At 40.4% G+C, this 18,897-nt stretch overlaps 3 protein-coding genes across 3 annotated transcripts; all 3 read left to right on the top strand.

Moving 5' to 3' along the window:
• Nucleotides 1–366: 366 nt before the first annotated feature.
• Nucleotides 367–1,956, top strand: LOC119219609 (prostate stem cell antigen-like). The gene is made up of 3 exons (XM_037474899.2): nt 367–543; nt 1,262–1,372; nt 1,660–1,956. Exons 1-3 carry the CDS (start codon nt 492–494, stop codon nt 1,863–1,865), a joined length of 369 nt encoding a protein of 122 aa, XP_037330796.2. The 5' UTR covers nt 367–491; the 3' UTR covers nt 1,866–1,956.
• A 2,549-nt stretch (nt 1,957–4,505) lies between these two features.
• On the top strand, nt 4,506–6,895 carry LOC119219411 (sperm acrosome membrane-associated protein 4). The gene is made up of 3 exons (XM_037474606.2): nt 4,506–4,852; nt 5,479–5,589; nt 6,542–6,895. The coding sequence occupies exons 1-3, from the start codon at nt 4,783–4,785 to the stop codon at nt 6,751–6,753; spliced, it is 393 nt and encodes a 130-aa protein (XP_037330503.2). The 5' UTR covers nt 4,506–4,782; the 3' UTR covers nt 6,754–6,895.
• Nucleotides 6,896–9,920: 3,025 nt separating this feature from the next.
• Nucleotides 9,921–13,759, top strand: clic1 (chloride intracellular channel 1). Its single transcript, XM_037474785.2, has 7 exons — nt 9,921–10,052; nt 10,292–10,367; nt 11,512–11,621; nt 11,985–12,110; nt 12,503–12,609; nt 13,054–13,235; nt 13,354–13,759. Exons 2-7 carry the CDS (start codon nt 10,326–10,328, stop codon nt 13,513–13,515), a joined length of 729 nt encoding a protein of 242 aa, XP_037330682.1. The 5' UTR covers nt 9,921–10,052; nt 10,292–10,325; the 3' UTR covers nt 13,516–13,759.
• Nucleotides 13,760–18,897: the final 5,138 nt, after the last annotated feature.

Here is an 18,897-nt window from a genome sequence, read left to right as displayed (position 1 = left end):
ACTGTGGATTCAAGGAACGCATTGCTAATGCTAACCAGGCTCCTCCCCCAAGAGAAGTTGGCATAGCAACTAGGGGAAATATTTAAAAACGTCTTGCCTTGGTGACCACAGACCTAAAATATAATAGTGACAATCTAATGTTTAGCATAATTTAGGTATCAGCAGGTCCAGTTGGAAATCCATTCAAATGCCTGGTGAAGGTGATGAGGAGTAAACTCTTCACGCCATCACTCTTCACTCTAAAGGAACTCTCTCCCTGTGATATTTGTTATTGGAATAGGTCAACATTCTTATCACTACCGTTGATGCACATTACTGATATAACCCCCCCGATCACACCCCCACCTTCACTCGCACCCATAAAGATCTTGACTGTGAGTCTTTGTTCTTCAAAAGTAAATCCTACAGCTTTTAATACAGCCAGGTCGTTTAGGTTAAGATAACTGCCGACTCTCCTTGGTGGCGTTTGTGCCTGAAGATAGAACATCACCATGACCTCCTTCCTGTGGAGCTGTGCAGCACTGTTCTCTCTGTTTGTGGCAGGTAGGACTTTTATGACTCTAAATGTAAAACAGTGGCTAACGGGGATGTTGGACCCCACAACATTTGAGCTTCTGTAAAGAAGCTCACTCACATTCACAAACTGTTATTTCTTGTGCAAAATACAAATTGTACCGACGCTCCTTCAAGGTCAGTGGACTGAATTAGTGATTATTTGAGGTTAACGTTTATTGCGGTGCAGCTTGTGACTTTGAAGAGTTTTGAAGTTTTATGACGTACATCCTGCATCTTTTTTATTTCTTTGGTTTGCCTGGATTTTTAAATGGATCTCCTTCAGATTTTGCAAGTCACCATAAACAATGTTTTACTTTTATAGGATTTGACAAAACCATTGGACGAAAAACTGTGCACAATTGTATGGTGTGTCTACAAGTTCCAGCTGCTTTAACATGAAAAGCTTTGAGCAACACAAACATCATTGAATCCACCCATAAGGTTCAGGCAGAAATCGCACGTGTCTCAAAAACTTTCCTCAAAGTCAGACGCATGCAAGAAAACACAAGTGTTCACCTTGAGATGTTGTGAAACTAGCTCATGTGTACTTTGTGATCACAGCAGGTGCTTTTCTGATAACAATGAAAGGAGTGTGTTTTTTGTGGCTGTAGATTTCATTTTGTTTTGCTTGAGTACATGATTAAAGAGTCATAGATACCATTAAAACAATTACTTATAATTTCCTATTTTCTCTTTGTTCCCACAGTTGAGCCTCTCTCGTGTTACACCTGTGATGTGAACATCTTGGGCTACTGCCTCCGCGAGGCTCCTGTGAACTGCACCACAGCTCAGGATAGATGCGTCACTGCAGTGGCCAGTAAGATGAACGGCTGAATACATGAATACATGACTCATTACTAACAAATCACAGGTTCCTTCACCACCACTATGGAAGCAGGAATCAAAAATGCCTTGAATGTTTTATTCTGTCCTCAAAATACTATACAAACCTCACTAAATTTAAATTATTTTGCTTTTCTGTGATATTTTTTATCAAATGTGAGAAATATGTGAAACCATTTGACGTATTGGATTGTATAATATAATATATTTAATCGGCTCCAGTCCTTGAAACGATGAGTATCTCGTCTCTGCTTCCTCCAGAGTTTAGTGGCCACATCTTGGACATCCATGAAAGAGGCTGCATTGAGAACTCGACCTGTGATGACAGCAGTGGAACCGTCCTGACTGTCAAGTACAACATCACCAGGACCTGCTGCAGCACCAGCCTGTGCAACGGAGCCGGCTCCCCCCGCCGGCCTCTGGCTGCAGCTCTGGCCGCCTCGCTGGTGGCCGCTTGGAGCCTTTAAGAGTAGAGAAGAGGTCAAATCACTTTTAGAACCTTTTCAAGTGTGTGGAAGGATGGGCAACTAATGCGAACATCAGTGCAACAATAAATTAGGTAAATTGTGGTTTTCTGTGGTTATTTGGAACAAAACCTTGTTAACGATTAATTTCATGGGACATGCCAACATCACTTGTGGGGGTCAAGGTTAGGACTTGTTTTGTTAAGGATTTATGCACGTGAAAGAGATAAATTAAATAGTTTTAGATTTGATTATGCTTATTCGCTTTCAGATTATAATGTCCCTCAGTGTAACATGATGTTTATAAATTATTTACCTTTATAGGTTCTTTTAGGTGAGTTAAGCTACATATTTACTTTCGAGATGGTATCAATCCATCTTATTTTTGGCATAAAGCGAATAAGCTTTATTCAATTCAATTCATTTTATTTTGTAGAGCCCAAAATCGCTTATTATAAATTTGCCTCAGAGGTCTTTGCAGTCTGTACACATGCAACATCCTTTTTGTCCCGAAACCCTCACATCGGCACAGGAAAAACTCCCAAAACAATGAAAAAACCCTTCAATGGGGAAAAAGGGGGAAGAAACCTCAGGGAGAAGGTCACAGACCTGAGGGTTAGACGTCTTTGAGGCACACAGGAAAGTGTTAATTCAGTTGACAGAAACGACTTTCGTTGACAAAAAATATTCCTTCATTCACGAGATTTGATCCCTAATATAATCTTTACCATTTTAATTGGGTGACAATTAAGAATCGATACATTTGTCTGGAAGTGTTCTAAGACACGCCCAGTGTAACCAGTTGTTTCAGATCGCCACACCAGAAGGTTTCCTCCATACCGATGTATCACGTTTATAATTAATATGACGTGTGTAATGACTGACCCGAGGCGCAGCGCATAGAGCGCATCACATAGAGGGATTCTGGTGTTTTGCGCCATGGGGTTCGAATCCCGGTCGGTTCAATCAATTTATATTTTTATCTGCTGCTGTCCTTTAAACACTGACACGCACGCGTAGGGAAACCAGTAGGTGTGAAAACCAGTAGGTGTGAAAACCAGTAGGTGTAAAAACCAGTAGAGACCGAGGAGTGTGGCGATGAAGCAATATGTTTATTTGTGACAGGAGTATTCTGTCCTGCGGTTATAGGTGCACGGACCTGTTTCAAGCTATTTAACAGCTCGGATCATGTACTCTTTAAGAGCATTTTGATTGGATCGCTGTGATGGAGGCGGCTCCTGTTTCAGGCCCCAGGGCCCCGTTGGAGCATTTCCATCCCTTCACGCATATTCATTGCATATTTAGGATGTTTTGCGTGTGAGACATGGCCACCCAGTCCCATGTATGGACATGTTATTCTCAATATTCTGTTTTATCTACATTTGACCCTGCGAGCTCTTATCAACATGTCTGTGTGATCCGGGCCATTCGGTAATAAGTGTAATTACAGTCTAGCGTGAGCATGCATGATTATATTTATTACTCAACAGTAGCCAGCGTTTCGAGACACGCGCACTTCAACCAGTTCACACGCCACATCTTGAGATGACGGTGTTAAACGTCATTTTTATTAGCTCACACAAACACGTCGTCAATTTGTTCCCGGTGTTACACCGAAATCTGTGACCCATCAGAAACTGACCGCAGAGGGCGCTGTTTCACATCGTCTGCTCGTGCGTGCTGGACCACGGAGGGCGAAGAAGAGCGCCTACGTGAACGTAAACGTTAATACATTACGTCCACGGAGGAAAGCGTCATGTTGTAGTGTTAAGAAAAGAAAGAACTAAATATTTAATGGACCAGCACATTGGCTAATTTGTCAGAATGTGTGACCCCACTGTAACTGCTAAATTAATTAACTAATGTAACACCGGCACCTCTGTCAAATTTTAGAACCCGTTGTGGTCCGCTAGTCAAAAAGTTTGCCCCCCCCCCCCCCTGCTATAGACCTGTCCTAGGAGGGACATCTAATGGACAACCCAAGTACTGTAAGTAGACTATTATGCAGCTGTAGACACAACACGGGGGGGCCTGGGCCTGAGAAGGGAAGAAAAGGAGTTTAATATGGCTATAAAATGTGACTAAAACTAAACTAAAATGTCATTAGTTTTTGTCAACAAAAACTAGACTAAAACTAAGAAGGATTAAATTGACTAAATGTGACTAAAACTAACATTTTCATCTAAAACACTAAGACTAAATCGAAAATATCTGCCAAATTCTTTTTTTTGAAGCGGGTTTTGGGCTGGTGTGGGCAGATGTGGTGTAACAGGGATCCAGCGTGTTTGTACTTAGGAAGTTCATGGTTGAGTTTCACGAGCACAAACAACACATCAGAGCACGTGCTGTTCTTCAACAGGTTACTGTTATCACACAGTCGCTTCCCCAGTAGATACTACATAACCGGTCTGCCGAACCCACCGTGCTCCCAGATCAGTTTCTCCCAGACACAATGGCACAGAGCAGGAGCGTCTCCTTAGTGTCTGAACAAAGAAACCAATATTTGTTTAGGAGCCGTTTACCAGAGCTTTATTCTCAAAGCATTTGAATACAAACCTGATGTTGTTCAGGTTCACAAAGGGTCGAACAGACAAAAACGTATGCACATCACTATGTACACAATAACACAGATACAAAGCCATGATTGAGGCTATGAATCATCGTGTCATTTGTCCCTTTGTGGGGCTTAAATATACCTCACTCTAGTCAAACAATCATCCGTGTTTTAGAGAAATCACTAATGCTTGACAATTCAAAATGTCCACATTCTTCTTTTTTGTATTGAGTAAGTGATCAAAGCCTCTGACTCAACATAAAAGCAGATGCCCTGAGTGGATGAAGCTCATTTGAAACCCACTTCTCTGACTTGGATTATTTAACCTGACTTTGCATTGAGATCAGCTTCTTTGTTGCCGATAACATGTTGATAAAGAGTGAGATGCTGAAGTTCATCTGGGTCTGTGCGGCACTGATGGCCATCTCTGTTACAGGTAAGAGCAGGTCATTGTGTTTAAGCAACATGATTGCTTAAACACAATGACACAAATCACAGGGGACAATTAGGAATTGTTAAAAAACATTTTTAGTAGTACTTACTGGCTTATGGATTACATCCTAATACGTCTTTCTATTTAAATGAATTTCTTACGGGAGAGAATCATACTTTGATGTGCCGCTCAGTCCCTCACAAGGTTATCACATATTGAAGTGGGATTCTCAAATGCTTCTTACTTAACTATGTTGACATATCAATGTTTCAATGGTTGCAGGCACATAACATTTTAAAAGAATTTCCAGATCAAAAAGAATGAGAAAAATTATCATCTCGCAGGAATTAATAAAAGGTAAATGAGTCATTGTGGAAAACTACAAGCAAAATATAAATGTGCCTCCACTTCAATCAACATAAAGCGTCTATCAATGTCTGGTGGCTTTCTCATTGTGGAATGGAAATAGGTTTTACTCGCTAAACGTGTCGTATCCAGGAAGTACATCAAGGGTGAGAACATTTGACTTGTAACACACTGTATGCTGATTACCACGGCTACGTTATTTTCCTAATTGGTAAAAAAATATATGTTTTCCCTTTCACTTTGTGTTTCTCTCTGGATCTCAGGTGAGTCTCTGACCTGTAACACCTGCAGGATGGGCTTTGCGGGCAAATGTCTGTACAGATCCACGGCGAAATGCATGGGCAATGAGACCCACTGCTACACGGGAGAACTGGGTGAGTAACACTGAAGTGTCATCTGCATTTCTATGTAGTCAATGGCAACATATTCAGCATGCAGCACTGCTCCAAATTCCAACCGTTATCACACACTGCTGAGGATGGACAAGCTGACCTGACAGTGCAGATTAAGGTGTGTCCTTATGTGAAGGAGGTCATTAAAGCCACTTAAAACAATAAGTCACGTGTCATGTGACGCATGACCGCGGCAGGTTACTGTTTGGAAATAAATTCTTGACGTGGATTCTATTTGGAAACGAGTCATTTTAAATATTTCTATGAAATCAGGTTGCTTGATAGCTAGACGACAGGAGTTGAATGAGTGGAAGAATCAATCAATGTGTGCTTCTTTAATCCTGATAGTGAAACCTGTGTTTATGTTACGGTGACTCAGCAGCCTGCTGCTGCCGCCTCAAACCATTGTTGTCATGTCATTGTCATGAGTCACGAACTCATGACTGAAGCAAACAAACCCTCTAATGACACCAACAGACATACAATATATATATATATATATATATATATATCATTTGACGACAACCGGCTTTACCCGTGGCCGTGTTATTCCTGTTATTATTGTCCCATGTTTAGTTATTTAAACTCTCGGCCTCACAGTCTGCCATTGGACAGCCTGAAGAGCTGAAATGCATTTTGGGGCAATTGAGAACGTCGACATACTTCCCCCGTATAAAAACTCAACATACTATGCTATGCGATACTTAACATAAATCGCATGTTAGTGTGTGTGTGTGTGTGGCCAGTTTGGGTACTGGGTCACTAATACTGTGGCTTTAATGGAAACTTTTAAATCAGGACCTGGGTATTTCCGCTTCACAGGATCCATGTAGGTCTTCCACCTTCCACTACGTTTCCCAGACGCACACAAAGTACCAACGCCCGGGTTTCTGTGTAAGACCTTTTAACAACTCCCTCTGATCCCCTCCTTCAGCCTTCAACATCAGTCGTGTGATGACCCTGCAGACTCGAGGCTGCACGGTTTCGTCTCTGTGCAACCAAACCGATTCTGGAGCCCTCCTGACCGCCGGGTACACCATGACCAGGACCTGCTGCAGCACTGACCGCTGCAACGGAGCCCCATCCACGCAGCTCCCGCTCGCTGCTGCTTTGAGCAGCGCCCTGTTGGCTGTTTGGAGCGCTTGAAGGAAACAAAAGGGATTATTTTAATTACTGGGGTGTTGTTCGCAATCATTAAAAAGTGGTGGTGATTGGCCATTGTTGTAGGCTCTAAGCCAGGCCAGTTGAATGCAAATGAAATGAAATAGAAAATAAAATAAAAACCTGTAACTACCACAAACGAATAGTTCAACTGCATTAAACCCATTTGATCATTTTAATAATGAAACTAGTCACGCAAAAAAAACAGATCTATTTGTGCTGAAACCGTGAAATCATCAAGGAGTTGAATGTCTGAGGATGGTGTTCAAACCCAGACTTCCTCCTAACTTAATCAGAACACCAAAACCTGGAAAACAGCATTCTTGCCTGTCGTCATTCAGTAGGTCCTCCCTGACAACCTCATTTCTTTTAAAAAGCTCTTGGAAGCAGGTAATTAGAACGTGAAGTTCATTTTTTGAAGAAATCCGTTTGCCTTTTAACCCTCAAGAAAGATGAATAACATTTGGAAAGCAGCGATCCTCTTGGGTGCCTTCGTCGCTACAGGTATGGTAAAAAATAACTTACTAATAAAAAAGACCTCAATGCAGCATTTGAGGATTTATGAATAGGTATAATTAATTCCTTTATTTGCTCAAATTATCATTGTTATAGAATATAATGAATTTTATGCTGTCATTCATCTGACCATTGATTAGATTAGATTCAACTTTATTGTACAGAGTTCAGGTGCTGAGACAACAGAAGGCACTTCAGCATCTGAAGAGAGCAGATAAAGTCCAGAGTATTTATAAATGTAGAGTGTGAAATATACAAGAAGCAGCAAAAAAAAGTAGCCCACATATTATTTAATTGCCTTAAATACATCAGACTAATGGAAATTACTGCACCCCCAACTGTAAAACTACCATTTTGCACTTCATAAAAGTCAGGTACAACACGTAATGGAGGAGCTACCGAGGTATTGGTGAAGGGGTTCAGCAGAAACTAGCACAGATGCCCTGATACTGATAACTTTATGAGAGAGTTTCCTCACTTTAAATCTGATAATGGCATATTTCATTTCTCTATTTTTCCTTGAACAGCACAATGCCTGACTTGTCGTCAGTGTCCTGTTGGAATATTGGGGACGTGTCTGTTCGGAAGCAACGTCCAATGTCAGAACAGCACGGAGAGCTGCTTCAGCGGAGAAGCACGTAAGGAAATGATCAAAACACTGTGTGAATATACCACAAAGGTTGATATTTAACAAGACCTGCTACGTATGGAAATGGGTAGTAAAATAAGACGGAATTAAATAATCAACCTTTAAACAAGAGAACAGCAGCTGCCCTAGTTACCTGGTCCGTGGTCCCAGTTAGAAGGATTGTAGAAACAACCATTATTGAAATGATCACACAAGACTGAATGAACAAATTTACGTTTACAAAAATATTATTATCAAAAGTGTGCATTGTGTGAATAATCAAAAGCTAATCGTAAATATGTGCTTGATCAAATAGCTGACATAGTGGATGTAACCATGAAAATATGATATATGGCCAAATTAAAATTGCCATATATTATAAAAGTTAGGTTTGTCACCTTCTGTTTCCACCCCTCCCAGAGTTCCATGCGACTGGGGCTTTTACGCTGCAATTCCACGGCTGCCTGGACTCAGACCTGTGTGGGAGGACGCTGAACGGCACCATCCTGAATGCCGGTTACACCACCTCCTTTCGGTGCTGCACGAGCGACCTGTGTAATGGAGTCGGCTCCGTTCAGCTCTCCCTCACTGTGGCCCTCTGTGCTGCCCTGCTCTCCTTCGTCATGTGTTGAGGAGATTCTCTTAAAACCCTTAAAGCATCAATAAACCTGTAATCGATGTGAGCATTACTTCTGCTTCGTGTGTGTCTCTTCAGTCCATGGCCTAAACACACGCTTCAATGAGTAAAGTCTACTCTTGATTCGTGAAGAGTCCCTCAAGCTTTTGTGGTTGTTGAAAGCAATATTATCAATTAGATGGTATTTTGCATGATGGGTTTAAGAAAAATATTCATGTGACCGGCACGAGAAGCCGTCATTGTCCTCAGAGCCACACAACAGGTTTGTGTGTGGCTCCATGACCTTGTTTTGAATCCATGATCTGTGGTGTTACATGTCGTCAGCAGCAGGCTATAATGCCCTATTGTTTTGTCTGCAGATGATCTGATTATTAAAACTAGAACCTCTGCCAGAGTTTTGTAACTTAAAACAGTCACACCCAATTATTCACAAACCCCCAACTTCTTTAATGACATTAAAAGCATATGCCACTTAAATTTAAAATCCTATTAAAAAGAACAAGAGTACATTTGATTTGATTTGATTGAGTACATTTAACATTTCTTTTTTAAATTTTAAACCGCTGTGAAAGATTATTCTTAGTGGAAATAGTTTGTCGAATAAGTAAATTGAATTGAATCAAAAAATGTAAAGCTAAAAAGCTACACTAAGTAAACCATAAGTTGACATTGTTGTCAAAATGCTCTTGTTGGTGCAGTTATGGCCATTATTTGGTAAAAAGTAATCATGCACTTTAATTAACCTAACAAAGAAACTGAATTTGTAATGACATACCGGTCACATTGTAAAAATAAAGAAACATGGTTTAAATAGATTCTACTATGTTCAAATAGATTCTACAGTCCTTGGAAGTCCCACGTTGACTCCTGAATCTCCTTTAAACCCAGTTTGGGCATCCATGACATATAACATATAACATACGACATATTGTATCTGAATCAAGGCTTTGATAATCAATGTTAAATACCCATCACAACATTGAATCCTAGATCTTCAAATCCCATTGAGAGTGAAGCTCAACAGCGTCCTCTACTGGCTCTTTACTGCAATACACACAGTGCAGCACAGACCTGTTTAATAAACAATCCATCAAGCTCATATATGGGTTTACATAACGGTTTCCAGCACAATTCAACTAAACGAAGAGGAATGCTTAAGTCATGTTTTGTATGTTAGAGAGATCTCCAAAATGTTGTTATGCTTCAAATAAAACTAAGTTAAATTTAAATGGCATAGCCTCTTGGTCTTCTTCTACGCCAGTCCGCGCGTTTCGGCCCAGTCGGTCTGGAACGCCTCTTTATTTAACCGTCATGCACCAGCAGCAAATGGAGGAGCTGAGATGGAAATGACGTTGATGATGATGATGATGATGAGGATGAGGATGAGCGTGCCGCAGACGGGAGGCAGCAGAACTGGGAGGGAAACGACCAGCAGGCGGCCACAAGCTTCAGCGACAACTTTAGACACTTTTTTTAGGCACCCGGTGCGGACCTAACGTTAAAGTAAGCTAAACATTTAGCACGTGGTGCTTTGCCGAGATGGCGGCGCGCTTCGTTTGAAGCTGACGGAACCGCTACATTGTTTCATGTGTCGTTTTCTCGGTTCGGTTGGCAGCGGAAGATGGGCTCGGCTTCCTTAGTTTCCAACTCGTTATTTTTTCGTTTAGGAAATGAAACGTTAACGCTGCGCCACAGTCCGTTTCAATTCTAATAGTTTGTGGGCTTTTTTTTCTATTTTTTAGAACAGATTTAGGTCTCGTGCATCAGCAGCGGAGGATGAGCGACGCGAATCAGCCCAAAGTTGAACTTTTTGTCAAGGTAAGTGATTGACTGATGCCCGGAAGCCCCGAAAAGCGTCGACACGGCGCTGCCATTCATTTGTGTGACGAGCTTTAATATGTAGATACGTTATGTCTGAGGTTTCATATCTTATCATTTCTTCGCTGTAGTGTTATTAATAGCTGATCAAAGGGACCTCACGTCACTTTGTAAGTATTACATTTAATGATTTGACAGCTGTGTCATGTCCGTTAGACCACCTCTGTTGGGTTTATATATTCATAATAGACAGGCCAGTTAAATCTACATTTAGTTATATTTGAGCTCAAAACTAAGTATAACAAATATGGCTTCCCCTCATGTTCACACAAGTTAAAAAAACGATTCCTCTGTGCACCACCCGCTACTCCCACGACCCCACCCTTAAGGGGGGAGGGATACCGTTGTAACTTCTGCAAGTCGTGTTTTTTAGTCGCCCTGTTCAGTGAAACGTGATCCCCTTCATTAGCAGACGAGGCTACATCTTGAAACACCAAGAAAGAGTTTCACATCGGCCTTGGTGCAGTTTGCGTTTCCGGTTTTATTCTAACGGTTCGCGTGTGCAAACCGTGGATGGGAAGCAGGGAGGCTCAAAGACGTCCTGCAGCCAAAAACAGACCAACTAATGAATTAAAAAAAAAGAGAAATATTACGACAGAGCTAGAACAAGCATCAATTATTAATAAGAAATCATTTTTCTTAACATTGATCATCAATTTGTATTGTCATTTAATATTCTCTTTGTCAGTTAAATTAAACATTCCTCTGACTCTATTCTTTAGAGACAAGAACATTTAGTTTGATTCCTCTTTTTCAGCCTGTTTCATTTTTAACTGTCGCTTTCCTTCTTTCACTTTTGTTTGCAAAATAACTCGTTTTCGTAACTCGAGTTAAAAGTGGATGGACAGTGTAGTACACTGTACACAGTGTAGTTACACGTATTTTGAATGTATTTCTTTGCCACTTGGTTAAATTGTAAAAACCTATTTACTCAGTCTTCAAATGTTTTTTTTTGTTGTTCAAAAAACAACTAAATAAAGGCTCTGTTCCCCATATATACACCTGCTTTGTGCTGCTACTTATGATAAATAGATCGGTAACTATATGAAAACCACAAAATAATATCAAATGTTTTGTGCCTCAGGCCGGGAGCGATGGGCAGAGTATCGGCAACTGTCCTTTCTCCCAGCGTCTCTTCATGGTGCTGTGGCTGAAAGGAGTCACCTTTGATGTTACCACGGTGGATATGAAAAGGTGAAAACACACTGTGTGTGTGTGTGTGTGTGTGTGTGTGTGTGTGCGTGTGTGTGTGTGTGTGTGCGCGCCGCACATTTCTATTGGCCTAACAAAGGAATGACTGCCTTCTGTTTTCTTTCTCCCAAATGTACTTTATATTAAAGGACCAGAGGGGCATTTCTCTCACATTCTGTGTGAAGATTTTAAGCTTCTCTGACTTTGATTCTAGGGACTGCAGAGGAAGTACAAACATGTGTCATTTCTGATGGTTCAATATGTTTTTCCTTTTATTTCCTCCCTCTCTGTAACCCTGCATCTCTTGCCTGCTGGTTGTCTGTCTCTCGGTTTCTAACGTTTCCATGTTTCTGCTCACCTTTTTAGGAAGCCGGACATCTTGAAGGACCTGGCCCCAGGAGCCCAGCCCCCCTTCCTGCTGTACGGCAACGAAGTGAAAACGGACACCAACAAGATCGAGGAGTTCCTGGAGGATAATCTCAGCCCTCCAAAGTAATCGCTCCATGCATCTGTTTCACAAAGGTTTCATTTGGGTCTTTTTTACAGCTCAAATAACTAATCAATTGACAGACAATGAATATTCATTGATGCTGTTATCATTTTTATTTCTTTGCTTCCGGTTCTCAATTGTGAGGAATTACTGTTTTGTTGTTGTTTTTTTGCTTAATGTGAATATTGTTGAACTCTTTAAGATAAAGTCCTTGGCTGTAGGTAATTCCAACAATGATTTTTCAGTCTTTTACAAAGAGAGGAACAAAATAATGATTTGAAAGCCATCGTCATTTGTAGCCCTCGTGGTTTGGCTGGTTTCATTTCACTGATGTGATTTTTTTATTTGCGATGTAATTCAATGTTAATCACGATTGTTCTCCCTACTTGTGAAGGTATCCCCGTCTGGCTGCACGTAACCCGGAGTCCAACACGGCAGGAATGGATGTTTTCTCCAAATTCTCTGCTTATGTAAAGAACTCAAACCCTCAGGTCAACGAAAGTAAGTGGATCTAACGGTAAATTTAATTAAATGTGAGTCTTTGATTTCTATTTTTTACCTTCATCCAGACTTCTGGAACATTTCGAATGCTTTATTTTTGGTGTTATTTTCTCTAACCAATACAGCTGAGCTCCTTCTGTGTCTCACTGAGAGACAGAAAACCAGCAGGGAGCGTCCGAGTTAATAACATTATAGTCTGAGCTCTCCTGCCACGCTACAAACGGGTCACCGGTTGCAGTTCATTCGAAATGTCACTGTTGTTGTTTTTTTTAAATCTGCTTGCTTATTTCTTCAAATGAAACACACTATGGATTCAGGCATTTTAATAATTAGCAGACCTAAGCTGTTCTAGACAAATTCAATTATTATTTAATTGTATAGAGTGAACAAACTGCTGTTTCAGCTTTGATTTAAACTGTACAATTGTGTGTTTGTGTTTCGTAGATCTAGAGAAAGGTCTGCTGAAGGCTCTGAAGAAGCTCGATGACTACCTCGGCTGCCCGCTTCCTGACGAGATCGACGAGAATAGCGCCGATGAGCTCACTTCCTCGTCCCGCCCCTTCCTGGACGGCCAAGCGCTTACTCTGGCTGACTGCAACTTGCTGCCTAAGCTGCACATCGTGAAGGTAATCTTCAGTGCTTTAAGCTGTGCAGCAGGGGGTTGTTGTCATGAATCGAGAATAACGTCCAGTCTGAAACTGAAGGCTGAGGTCCAGTATGTTTCCTTCCCTGTCCCCTCTGCAGGTGGTGTGTTTAAAGTACAGAGACTTCAGCATCCCTCAGTCCCTGACAAACCTCTGGAGGTACCTGAACGCAGCGTACGCCAGGGAGGAATTTTCCTCCACCTGCCCTATTGATGACGAGGTCCACATCGCCTACTCCTCTGTAGCTAAAGCGCTCAAGTAGAAGCCCAATAGGATACAAAAGTCATTAATACACATGCACAAAACACATGTTTGCATCTTTAAAAGTTAGGTTAGAATATTCACACGGGTCTGGTTTACTATCATCAGAGTTCACACTGATCAGCTCAAAGTATTCCTGGACATTCTCCCATGCAGGAAATGAATGATTGGTTCATCACATTGCTTGTAGGCTCTCACACAAACACACTTAAAACTACAGCCTATCTTTTTTATATTATATTATATATTTTCTTTTTTAGAGCGAGGGATTTAACAGACACGAAGCTGCCTACGAAATCAAACATTCACCAGCACCCTGAAAGCCTCACATGCACTGATTCAACTTGTGGAAACATGCAAAATATCGCCAGCTCAACTGCCATTTTACTTGGTTATATACTTTATTATTTCACATCTGAGGGAATGAGGCCTTCCAAAAACATTAGTGTTTTTATGAAATAGATTTCTTGTTAACCAGAGTGCCCCTCAGTACGGAAGTGAAGCGGCCCAGGTCTCGCTTTAGGAGCGGCTACAGAGACAGGAAACCTTTTCAATAGACTCAGGCTTCCCCTCTCTGCCCCCCCCCCCCCACAGCAGGCACAAAGGATTATTCAAGATTACAGTGCTGTGATCCGCTGGCGGGCCTTTGGCCAGCAGTTGTTTTTAGTTCTGCCTGTAATGTAAGTTCTTAGTGACATATAAAAGAAGGAGTTCAGTTGCTATGGATGAAGAAGTTAGAAGCAGAAAGCACTTGTACTATGTCCTCTGGTAGCTTATTGCGCAATACTGTTTAGGTTGTTTTTTGTGTTTGTAAGGAGTAAAAAAAAGGAAGGAAAAACAGGAAGTTCAACGTAAACACAAGATATGGCAGCTTGCAGCAATATTGTCCTGATAATCATGCAAATACTTTGAACTTTCATAAAATAAAACATATACGAATCAATTTACCTTACACTTAGTGAATAAACATATATTTGTACCGTGTTAATATGTTATAGTTCATAACCTGCAATAGCAGGCTTTATTTTTTACTTTTCCACAATGATAGCGAGCTAGAACGATTTGTTTGTTGTTTAAATGGTAATTATTGATGATTAGAAACATCTGCGACAGTCTCGTCCTTAGATTAAAACAGGTATAAATTGAGTGGTGGGAGGCCATCCTCAACTGTCCCACGTTGCCAGCACCGTTCATCCACTCTTGTTAAGCTTGATAGTCTGAAGTAACTCGTAAAAGTGACTGGAAATGAACCTGCTGGGTAGAACTGGAACCAATAAGAACACGTCTTGTCCGACTGAAGCAGCTTGTGCACATGGCTTAATTCATCCTAGCAAATATGCAAATTAACATTTCTGGAGACTTTTTGCAAGTGTAATTATACCTTTTAAAAAGACAATATTGTACGTCCATTGGGAGCACATGTTCTTTTTCTGCATGATTTTAGCTCAATTCTTCCTTGAGGTATAATTAGAAGTGTTGATCAAAGAACTTATATTGTATATTGACTGAATGGTTATAGATTTCATCTATTTTCTAATAATGAAACATTTAAAGGGACTTTGACTGAATAAAGTCAGTGCTTATGCATTTTAGTATTTTATCTGTGTTTTAGTAGTTCTTCTGTCACACAGAATAACAGGAACCATTTCACTTGATATATTTAATTGTCAACTATTGAACAAAATTGTCCTTTTATGTTTTTGCTTTATGAAACTGATATTTTATTTTTTTACTTTGTTTCGTATCACTATAAATTCCCCTTTAACTGTTTTGAACTTTTTAGTGTTTTGTTTAATTTTTAAATTTGGATACTCACACTGAAAGTCCACAGCATCAAAACTAACAAGTCGTGTGTAACTAAAGATGATCAGAATAACCAATGAAGTCAATCAAACTAATAGTTTATTTTGTGTTTAAATGCCTTTACAAAGACACATTTATTAGTATCCTAATAAAGAATATCTTGATAATAAATTCCTTCGCATATGTGTTTTATATTTTCATTTTCAACCATGGAACGTGGAAAAAAGAAAATGATTCTGTAGAAGTAGTATGCATGTTGTCAGTACAGTTAGTAATACGTCTACATACGATGCAAATGCAGCACAAACCAATAAACATTACTATTACTGATAAATCAAAAGCTCCATTTTTAGCACTAAAGGACGTTCGGGTAATAATATTTTGTTCAAGGTTGATCCCCTGATTTAATCATTGAAAAAGCCTTCCGTCTCGTGTTCCTTCAAGCGCACATCTCTTCCAGGTCACATGGTCACCATTTGGAGTGCATCCCGGCCCCCTCTGAGGTTCAGGCCAGGAGGAGGCTGAGTGCAGGCAGCAGGCAGAGAGCTCCCCCCCCCCAGCCGAGGGCACCAAAGGACTCGGCCCCGTTGCAAAGGTCCGTATCGCAGCAGATGTTGGTGTAGTTGAAGTAGAGGCCTGAGGCGAATTTGTGTCCGCTCACGCCACACTGGGACGGGACCGCACAGCTCTTCTCGTACATCGTCACTTGTAGTCGGCCTGCGTGAGAAGGGAGGGGAGTTTTATTTTGCTGCTTATTGGAAACTGCCGACAATTTGGGGGTTAAACTGCATGTGAAAAGGAAAAAAGGCTTTATGAGATACAGATAACGTTAAGCTCCACCCACAAAGCCCGGCGAGCTATTCTTAGAGATAATTCGATGAGGCATCAGAGATCTAACCACCAGCCTGATGAGATGTGAGATTTGATCCTTTGACTCATTCTTCAGACGTGACTTGATTTGTTCTCTGCACAGCTACCTGGTTATTTTAATATTCATTTTTGAGGTTTTCAGGGTTTCATGAAACCCAATTGAGTTATATTGATAACTTAATTTTTTTAAATGAAACTGTTATTGTGTAACTTAACTGTGGCTTTAAGAAGATTTGACCTAGTTTTGGAAGAGCGGTGAATCAATTGTTACTACAAGAAGGACGTCAATATTTCACAGCTCTTCTAAACAGCTAATGTGAATATGACAGCTAGTCAATTCCAATTCTAGATCAAACAAAACTGCCTGAATATATTTATATATGCTCATCCTGGTTGAGGAGTACAAGGTCAGAGGGCAAAAGCAGAAAGTTCCAAGCAGGCAGACACAGGTCTGATGAGGATGAGAGTTAGAGACGCACCAAGCACCATCCAACCCTCACGCTGAGTTCCTTATGTTCACATTCATGTTAGGAGACCACACTTTGCATGTGATTGGATCTTGTGTTACAGCGGGAGGACCTGCTCCTCCTCGACGTCAGTTTAGGGCCAATAGAACGAGTACAAGACGTGATGTTCTTCCAAATAAATCTACCAGAACAAGAGAAGTTTTTCCAGATATCCCCAACCGGGTTTCCAACTGTGTTCACGTTCGTGGCTTTTAAAATCTGTTGACCATCTTGCCCTAGATTCCCAGAAAATAATCCCATCTACACACACAGATCTGGATCTCACCCTGTTTTCCCATAGCAGTACTGGACAGGCAGCGCTGTCCAGCTGGACACTCCTGTGGAAACTTCAAGCAGTCCAGAGGAGTGATGGCCGGGAACAAACAGGTGAAGCAGCTCAAACAGGCTGGAAGAAATATAGAAAGAAATTCACAGGGAGCCTGAATATTGATATTGATTTGTTTATGGACCGATACCTGAACTTTTAATGGAGATTCTTGAATGTATATATATATATATATATATATATATATATATATATATATATATATATATTCAGTGGTGGACTACGGTAATCTCGGCTAGAGTAACTACGAGGGACTTTTTGAAGATACTGTGGCCAAAGCAGCATTGTTTCACTTAGCGCCACTGACTTATGTCGAAAACATGCAAAAACTAAATTATAGAAACAAAACTCCATTTCACGTAATGCTTCTTTGTGTCAACTGGCAAACGCAGTACTCGCTGCTAAACTTTAACTCTGAAGAAGGGAACTCTTCCAGTCTGCATGCTGTAAATCTAATTTGTCTGAGTAAAAGAGGCATTCACAAAATCTATAATAGAAATGTCTAATGTTTGTTTGGTCAGGTTTACTTTAGATCATATGGAGGCGTCGGTGTTGATACTGTTTCATAATTAGAAAAAAAGTCATGCGTGAACTTACAGTCTGATAAAGAAAAACACAGATAAAGATGTATAATCTTTGAGAAACACATTCCATTTATATGAACATTTTTGCGTGAAGAAGAGATTAACACCCAGTTGTGTGACTTTAAAATAGTTTTGCATTTTTAAATGCAGAATTGTTTTACAACACATTTTACAACCATTGATAGTGTTTTCAATGTCATTTTGTAGGAAAGTTTCTCAAAATAACTACATACCTGCCAAAGGTAGACAACACAGGAGAGCAATGACACGTGGTGAACCAGACATGATGCCGAGTGTCCTCAAATTTACAAGCGATTCCAGCCTTCAAAAATCAGGGTCCTGGTACGTTACAGCTGGCTCCGCGTCCCAAAACTCACTCCAGAATCAGATTTCTCTTGTGAGGTCCCATCCCTCTGTCGTTTAGGGGTTTTTTCCTTTCCTGTTAGTGGATAAAAATGTCCCCACCTTAAATTTAGTTCATATTGTCTTCGATCACCTGAAGATGTTTCCTGTCACTCTTCTGGTCGTCCGCCTCCCTCTTGGCTACAAATTCTATTCAGGCGCTTAGTGTCTCCTTCCTGAACCAAATCTAATTTGGAGCAGTAATTATGATCAGCTGACAGTTAAGAATGAGATGTAGGTTTTATATTTAGTTAGTGTTCATTTTTACACCCATAATTATGACAGGAATGGAGTTTAATGCAGAATGTCACAAAGACGTAAGCTGAACACTTAAAGCACTGGTGTTGGTCAACAGCTTTTACTTCTACATTCTGTTTTTTTATGTATGCACAGGAAAATACTATCCAGGTTTGAGGTGAGAAACATTCTGTATTGCTTTCAAATATGTTTTATCCTGTAGATATACATTACATTTAATGCTTTCTCTGTTGGTAAACTACGCTCTTTAATACAACAATGATTTACTCTTTCCCCTTCTCTTGTTTGTAGTCACCGCTTTGCATATGCATCTATTATTTATCATTATTTTGTTGTTTTATCATTGTCATTTTATTATGCCAATGATACCTAAATGAATGGACTTTAATAACTCATGTTATTATTAGGGCCGGGACTTTAGCGCGTTAATTACAATTAATTAATTGCAATGTGAATTAAGATTAATTAATTACACAAAAAATAACACATTAAACATTTTTTACGCATTTTTACACTTATTTTTTGCACCGCGGAACGTTTCTCACTGGATGAGTTTCGGGGGGACCGATTATACTGGAGCACCAACTAGCGTCCATGACTTCAGACAACAACAA

Source organism: Pungitius pungitius, chromosome 17 (genome assembly GCF_949316345.1).
Source record: "Pungitius pungitius chromosome 17, fPunPun2.1, whole genome shotgun sequence".
Lineage (NCBI taxonomy): Eukaryota > Metazoa > Chordata > Actinopteri > Perciformes > Gasterosteidae > Pungitius > Pungitius pungitius.
This window is presented reverse-complemented; position numbering and strand designations above follow the sequence as displayed.